The 8,367-nt window shown below is 34.1% G+C and overlaps 1 protein-coding gene across 1 annotated transcript; it reads left to right on the top strand.

Annotated features, from left to right (window-relative positions):
• The first annotated feature begins 1,532 nt into the window (after positions 1-1,532).
• Positions 1,533-6,919, top strand: LOC134855639 (uncharacterized). Its single transcript, XM_063872200.1, has 7 exons — positions 1,533-1,832; positions 2,544-2,671; positions 3,242-3,425; positions 3,664-3,824; positions 5,198-5,282; positions 6,155-6,196; positions 6,487-6,919. Exons 1-7 carry the CDS (start codon positions 1,709-1,711, stop codon positions 6,702-6,704), a joined length of 942 nt encoding a protein of 313 aa, XP_063728270.1. The 5' UTR covers positions 1,533-1,708; the 3' UTR covers positions 6,705-6,919.
• Positions 6,920-8,367: the final 1,448 nt, after the last annotated feature.

Here is an 8,367-nt window from a genome sequence, read left to right as displayed (position 1 = left end):
ATTTAGTTTCTTACCTGAATAAGTTTTTATGGGTTCCATTCAACCTTGAATGATCCAAATTTTTCTACTAAGAAGGCAATACGTTAGAACTTTTTTTTCTATTTTGCAAATAGTTTCAGATAGATATACGTCTAGTTGGAGTACATGAGTTGTTTTTTGGTGTATGCCAAAAACTATTTGGTTATGTAAGGTGAATTTTGCCCGGGAATTTCATGGTTCGAATTATGTCATGTCTATGAAATTTGACTTCAAAAGCTATTTTTTGTTGTTTCACACTGAAAATAAGATTTTTTAATTGTCGCTCGTTGCTTGTTTTCTTCTTTGTTTTTGCGACGAACACCTTTGGCTCTTTGTAGTGTTTTTTTTTGTCTAACATGGGAGCGGTGATGAAGTGGTTACATCTCCCCCTCTCTATCTAATGGTCGGATGTTCGAGGCCCACCATGATCCGTGCTCGTTGCTTGAGGGTGAATCAACATTACCCAGCCCAGAAAATTAAACAAAAAAATTTTATGTAGTTCTTAAACAGGGGCACAACAGAGGTTCGCCGTGATGAGCTGTACAGCTCTTGTGTTGGTCCTTTCCTCCGTGGATAATTGGTCTTAATACAAACAGCTTTTAATAGGCATAAATCAAGATTTCCGTTTTTTTTTCAGCAAGTTTAACACTAATTTGTGATTTTTATAAGATTAAACTTGGTTGACATGCCATTTTTCATCTGTGTGCGAACTAGGCAATCTTTTTGAGCTATACTGAACGACTATAAATTTAACTTTGAGCTATTAAAGAAATGTAGTTTTTGAAAATTCATTATTCAGTAAACTTTGCTAGTTGATGTTTTTTGCAGCTGTTAGATACTACAAAATAATGCCTGAAAACCATTCGAAAGGGCTTACATTGCTTCTCTGGTTTGAAAAGGGTTCGCTTTTTCCTCTAAAAGTTAATCTTTGTATTAGAACTAAAGGAAAAAATTAAATTAAATTTCATTCTATGTATTGGATCTCAAGGAAAAAAGTTAAATTTTACGTTATTTTCCGAGGGATTTCTGTAACGGAAACTGGAACATTCAACCTCGTGACAAAATTTTCCAACTTTGCATTAGTGAGAAATTATTAACAAGATCTATTTGTCCCATTACCGAAACATTGATGCTCATTCCTTCTTCTATTGTTAAACTTACATTTGTATGGAGACGTCGATCGCCTGAAGATGTTACATGGAAATGTTTCGCTATTTTCTTTCATTTTCATTACATTTAAAAGGCTACAGCTGAACTTATGCCCGTATAAGTTGTAATTACAACATAGGTGTTGTATTGATGTTTGAAATTAATTTGAAGATGACTTTGAGAAGATAGATTTACATGTTCATAGTGATTTTTTATCATCTTGAGTAGATATGAGAGCTTAAAATCATTTTTTATCCGAAAAGGGCATCTTTGAAAATAGGCGATAATTTTCAAATCATGTTTTGTAAAAAAAAAATAGAACTCTGAAGGTAAATGTGAAAGTTCGCATTATTATTTCCAGGTTTTGTTTTCAGATTTTGATGTCTTGTTGATTGGACATTTCGAACGACCGCATAAGCCCCAGTTGAAACTAAGTCGTATCTATCTATCTCATTTGACTACTAAACTATCTGTTCTCTTTGAACAAAGCATTGTGAAGATTTTGAAATCACTTTGAAGTTCTACATTTTTGTGATAAAAAATGGCGGCCAGCGTAGAAATGGTAGATGTTGATGCTGAGACTGTTGACCCCAATGAAGTTTCGCCGATGGAGGAGGAAAATGATGAAAACCGAAATCCTGAAATGTCTGAATTGCAATCTTCAGGTTTTATCGCCTTTGGAATTTTGCAAAAATGTTCAATAAAATCAAGCTACAATGCAGGGGCGGATTTGGGGGGTGGGGGATGCAGCCGCTTCCTTTGTCAGGGATTTGATCCCATGCCGAACCAAAGGGTCCCCCCTTGGTACTATTTTGAGATACCCATTTTTGGCTGACTGACACTAAAATTTTTCTAAAGGCGCCAAAATATACTAATTTTAAGGGGGCGCGCGCGCCGAAAAAACGCGATTTTTTGGTCAACTTTTTCCAAAAAGTGCCTAAAACGCCTTTTTTGCCTGTTTTTCATAATTTTGCCTGCGGCGCAGAATTTTTGGCCAAAACAGGGTCTTTGTAGTGCTTTGGGAGAGCTCAGAAAATCAATTTTGGTCGGCCTAAAAAAAGGTTGACAAAATTTTCGAATATTTTTTGAAAATCCGCGCTCCCCTCCAGAAAATCCTAGATCCGCCCCTGCTACAATGTATTTATTTTTTGCTGGTCTCATTAAAAATTAGAAGATTATAACTTTCACGCAGTTTTGTGCGACACGTCTTTATGTTCCTGTGATGGATGAGCCACTTCCCTTGTCTGAATTTCATGAGACTTGTCAAAGATTTTAAATTTGGCGTTGACTGGGTTTGACTAACGTGTAAGAATCTCAAATGCTTAAAAACACAATAGCTCACTATTTAGAAACACAAAGGCTTTTAACCATTTTAGTTTCGGTCGCAGCTAAAGAGTCATTTTTACTCGAGTCCAACCCAAACACTGAAGATGAGCATCAAATATCGGAGCAATCAGTCGAAAAGTCCGATGAATCAGAAAAAGATGGACCTACACAAGAAAAGGTGAATGAATAAATACTGTTATGATTTGAAATTTATTAACATAAATTTTCGGCTTGTTGGAATGGTAATTTTTTTTTCGGTTTGTTGGCCCTTCGGCTTGCCGGCCTATCGCCGAAGCTACGCTCAATTATTTCGACCGCGTTATTTTTTTGTGTTTGCCACGAAAATATTTTGAAATTCGTTAATACGCGATTTTATATCTTGGTCGTATTTTGAAGAAAATTTCGCTTTAAAATAATTTGCGTAATGGCCCTTCGATGGTTTCAAATTGCAAACCGTGGTGCGAAAAAATGGGCCATTTTGAGTTTCAGCCGGCGTTTTTTTTTCAGATTACCAGTGAAATCGAAGTTTTATCTTTGGATCCAGTTTTCTCGAATTGTTTTTAGAGCAACCTTTTTGGGTCCTTTTGTCGTCTCGATTTTTTTGAAGACTTCAACTAAAAATTTGAAGTTTTGTATGAATGGCCTTAAACTTTTTCCTTCCTCATAGCGCCAAAAGAAATAGGAAAATGTGAGGTATAACAATCTAAAACTAGAGTCCAATTCTGAAGTACTATTTTAATGTTCTAAGGACATGTCTGCTGTTCCTGAAATCAGTCATGGAACTCCGAATGAAAATAATTCGACCGAAAATGAGCAAACGGAAGATAATATTTTCGCACTCGGGGAAGCAAATGACGATGAAGATAATGACATGGAAGAAAGTGAGATAGAAAAAGAAAACATCACTGAGAATATTCCTGAAGAAATTGAAGGTGATTTTTATTAATTTTTGTTTTCTTGTGTCGCTTGAGCTGAATTTTTGGGATAGTCTGAATTGACATGAAACTATCTAAAAGAAACAAAAGTTGACGAACATATGTATCTTAAGCTGAATAGGTTTTACAGTGTTTTTAAAATTAATTAATCTCTCAAGATTTGTTAACTTATTGTCTCGATTTGTAGAAAAATTATTTTGTTGTCCTTAGTCGTCGAAAATTTGATGTTTTTTAGTTGAACAAGACGAGAATGTTCTAGAACAAGACAATGAAGAGGAGGAAGAGAACGAGAAATTGACTGTGTTCCCATTGGCCAAAATCAAGAAGATTATGCGTACAGACCCTGACACGCACTTGATTTCGAAAGAAGCCATTCTGCTCACAGCCAAAGCAACGGTATCAGTAGGGTGTTTACCGAGTTATAAACTCCGCGCGTTATTGTTCAGACTTGAAGAAATTAACGGATTATTGGTGCTCGGGTGGTTTTTTCTTCAGAAAAGTTTCGATTTTTAACTAGCCATTTTTGACAAAATTTCTTCATATCATCTGAAAGGTATTGTTATCCTAAGCTCAAATAAAAAAGACATTTCATCTGCGATCTTTTTTTGTTAAGTTATGGAGGTTTAAAGATTGCCAATTTGGGACAACTAACGCTCGATATAGTTACCGCTATTAACGCGTAAGCGGTCATTTAATCCGTCTTAGAAATCGTTCCAATTTGGTTGAAGGAAGCTTATTTGCAATAATTGATTTGTTACTAGAAGCGAAATTTATTAGTTTGTACTTTATTTGGCGTCTACATTTAGTTTTTCCATGTTACTGTTGCTCCATAGACCTTAAGAGGCAGTCGGACATTCAGGGCTGTGCCCTGACACGAGTAGTCTTGTATGATTTGCATTCCGTTGCATGAGTCTTGCAAGATATTTGCATTCCAAGCACTGCAGGGAATTGATTTGTTGTTGAAAGAAACCTCGCAACCAATACCCCAATTCAATTTTTCTAACCAGTTTTTTTCCAAGGATATGACATGCTTGCGGAGTTTTGAAAAAAAAAACCAAACGCAGGTCAAAATTTCATCGAATGTCGGACCACTAAAATTTGTGATTGATCATTTTTAGTCTTTGAAAAATTTGGAGATCTATCAAAAGAAGAAATTAAACAAAGATTAATTCCCCTGCGCAAAATTATCTATGTATTTTTTATGTTCTTTATGCTTAGAAACGGGCGGATTTAGGGGGGGAGCCCTAAATCCCCCATCCCCCCTCACTCATAGATTTGAACCCCTGCCGACCCAAAGGGTCCCTCTTCTCACATTAGATTCGGATTAGCTTTATTAGTCAGAATGCCCATATTTGTAGCCACTGAACATTTAATAGTATGTTTTTTTAATATTTTGATAGCAAAAGTTATAATTGTATACTTCGCTTGTTGGAAAAGGAAAAAGAGCTTTTTCAGCGAATGTTCAAACTCAAGATTGCTGATGTCAGCAAAAGAGCAATCAAATTATGCAGAGCAGTCAAATTGGTTCACGCTTCATCAGTTTTGTGCTTTTTTCAGTTAACCAGCCAAAGGCCTAGCCCGAAGGTTTATTATTTAAGGTTAACAAAGCTATGGCTATCCTACAAGAGCTCACTTGTAAATTGTAGCGCAGGTGCGATTTGAACCCGCAATCATATGATCGCTGGGCACCATCATCACCGATTCGCCACAACGCCTCTTGTGCTTCTTGAGTTTTCGAACTTGACTTTCTGATTCATTTTCGATTTCAGGAGCTCTTTCTCCGTGAGTTTGCATCCTTCTCCTACGAAGCACTTAAAGAGACAAAACGGAAAACGATCAGCAAGAAAGAATTCGGTTAGTTAAAAGTTATAGGATCTCTCTAATTATGGTATGTAGTAACGGCTTGCCATCCATATATAGAACTAATTAAACGATTAAGCATATGTGGATTTTTGTAACTAGTAGCGAATCTCCCCTTTTTTTTGCAAAAAGGGGGAAATAGTTAAATAAATTCAAAGTTATATATTAATTGAATTTTGATCGAGTAGAGTAGTTATGTCCGAATTTATTGATTGCACTAAGCTGAACAAAAAATCATTCTTTACATTTTTGTTGAATGTAAAATCAAAGTTCTCGAAAGATCTCTCAAAAGCAACTAGAAAAGCAAAAATTGGAAAGGTTTGGTGTAAACGTTAACGCGGATAAACCTACTTGATTAGTCAAACTGAAGGCTGAGCAATAAGAAGATTGGTATAAGAGCAGAATAAAGAATCCAAGAGCAGAAAAACAGAGAATAGTAATTTTTAGAAGCTAATTGGTAACACAAGTATTAAACATTTGAATATCACCAAAGAAACGGATACATCATGCTTAAACTAAGTAACTTGATCAATATTTTTTGAAATTTGATGAAAAAACATTGGATCTCTATTACTATCCCCCCTCTTTGCAAAAGGGGGATATTTGTTACAAGGCACAAAAACGTATAAGTCTAACCGCTGAATTATTTCATTATAGGGGTGGCTCCAAAGGGGGGAATAGCTAAAGAGATCCAAAACATTTTGATAAAATTAATGTATAATTTATTCATTTCCTTGGTAGTATTGGTAATCCTAACAATTTTTATATCAATTAGCCCGTATAAATCATGATTTACATGTATATAAATGCAAATTGTACTGCTAACAAATTGAAACTAAGTTTAATAGTAATTTTGCTTGTTTTAGATGCAGTTCTAGAATTAGTTGAGTCATACTGCTTTCTGGATGGTAAGTTTCTCGTTTGGAAAAAACTCGTTTTAGTCGAATTTTAACCTAGCTTAGATATACGCGAGAAAAGGACATTTGATATGTAAGAAGGAAAGGTTCCGACCACAGTTATTTTTGAAAAAAAAATATTTGAAAATTTTTTTTTTCAAATTGTGTTTGTTTTTATTTTATTGCGAGGAGCAAAAAAACATCGAATTATTTAAATGCTGAAAAACAAATTGTCTAATTAAAGTTTCATTCCAATCAAAGCAATTATTTCTAGCTAGTTGTTGAAAGTTGAACAATTTCAGGTATTTTCTACGAACAAACGACAGCATCATCTGCAGCCGCTCCACAAGAAATAGATGAAAGTTTAGATGTAGAGAATGCCGTTACAACTGAAATTCGAGAAAAAGAAACTACGACTGAGGAAAGCACGGAAACCTCCGAGTCATTGCAAACTAGCGATTCGTTGCAGCAAATGGAAGCGAATAAATCAGAAATGAGTGTAGAAGAGTCACAAACTTGAACATAATAAAAAACAAACTGAAAATGTTGAAAATGAACTTGAACTCTCGTAGATGTAAAAACTTTGGATGTAATGAGTAGGGTATCAGAAATCTGGTATACATGCAAATCTGAATCATGCTATAGTTTCAAATACTGATTAAAATAACATACAGCGAGAGTTCGTTTGATTTAAAAGATGATTTCAATGAAAAATGCAATGTCTGCTTGTTTGCTCTTCTGGTAATTTTTTATTCTAATTTTGGAATTAGTTGATTGTTTGTAATTTGAATTCAATTGTGTTAAAAACTTTTAATTGAACTTTATTAAAAACTGTTTCCTTCCATCATAATTCAGAAGTTTTCCTAGCGAAAAAAATTACGCCGAAGGATAACCATGTGGAGAAGTGCGCAAGGTGAAGGGCTGGAACATTTGGATTAATGAAGGTTGGACACATTTCAATGAGTTCAAAATAGCCTATCCGCCACAAATAATGATAAGCGTTTATCAGCCTTGGAGAGATATTTTTTCCGAGCCCCGTCAATTAAAAAACAATTGGCCAATTAATTGGACACAAAATTTGCCCAATTGATTTTGCCAAATCAATATGCCAAAGGTTTGAAGCGTTTAAGTTTTAAAAACCAATTATTCGAAGAAATGGCCAATTAGTCGGCAATTTTGAATTATCAAACCCAAAAGCTACGAAATAATTGCCATGTATCATAGCTATGATTGATCTTAAAATCATTATGCTAAAGGAGAAACAAGGTGATTACTATTGAATCGTGTGCTTAAGAAGACTTCAAAATATATTCAACAAATGACCACTTGTTGTTCAAAAATTTGAATATCGCTTTAACTTAAAAAACTGCTGCACCAAATAGAAAAATATCAATTCATTTCAAATTTTATTAAAATTCTATATTAATTTTTTGCAGTTTAATTTTCTTTTGTTTTGATTTAGCCTTTGTAACGTGAAAGGTGTCCCGGTAAATCTTCAAAAACATCTCTGCTGGCAGCCTCACATTGAACATAGGTCAGTTTTAGCTCATTTTTTTAATATTCAGTATCTTGATTGTGCAACTGAATATCAGATAACTCGATCAGATGAAAAAACAACAGAGACAAACCACAGTTTCTTAAACCAAGACATCTTGATTAAGTGGTTTTTTTTTCAGCCTTTTGACTTATTAGGTTTTTTGCTTTTATTTAGAACAACTGGTGTGTATTCAATCGGCAAAACTTAAGTATTCGCAATTTCATTTGAAGTTTGTTAACCAGCAGTATATCAGGACTGAAAATGTAGAAGTTTTTTCTTTGACCTAGCTTCAATAAAGATAGAAAAAAGGATTATGGAAAAAAAAACTTCAGAAATTTCGAAATTTTTTTCAGCCAATTAGTTATTTATTTATTTAAGCTAACAAACCAAGAATCTATTGTAAAAAACAAAATGTAAAATATTTTAAAAATTTATAGCATAAACTGATTTCATAAACCTTAAAAAATTGTAACCGCAAATCAGTTTCACTAGCTTTTTCATTTTTTTCAAATTCGAATTCTGAAATAAATTTAATATGATAACATACTCACTTCAGTACAATTAAATTGAAAAAAAAATTGATTTGTTGGAAAAAAAATAATCTCAGCCAAGTCCATAGTTTCTTCTCACACCAGAAGAGTTGGGT

This window comes from Symsagittifera roscoffensis, chromosome 10 (genome assembly GCF_963678635.1).
Source record: "Symsagittifera roscoffensis chromosome 10, txSymRosc1.1, whole genome shotgun sequence".
NCBI lineage: Eukaryota > Metazoa > Xenacoelomorpha > Acoela > Convolutidae > Symsagittifera > Symsagittifera roscoffensis.
Note: the sequence above shows the minus strand (reverse complement) of the source record. Positions and strands in the feature narration are given on the sequence as shown.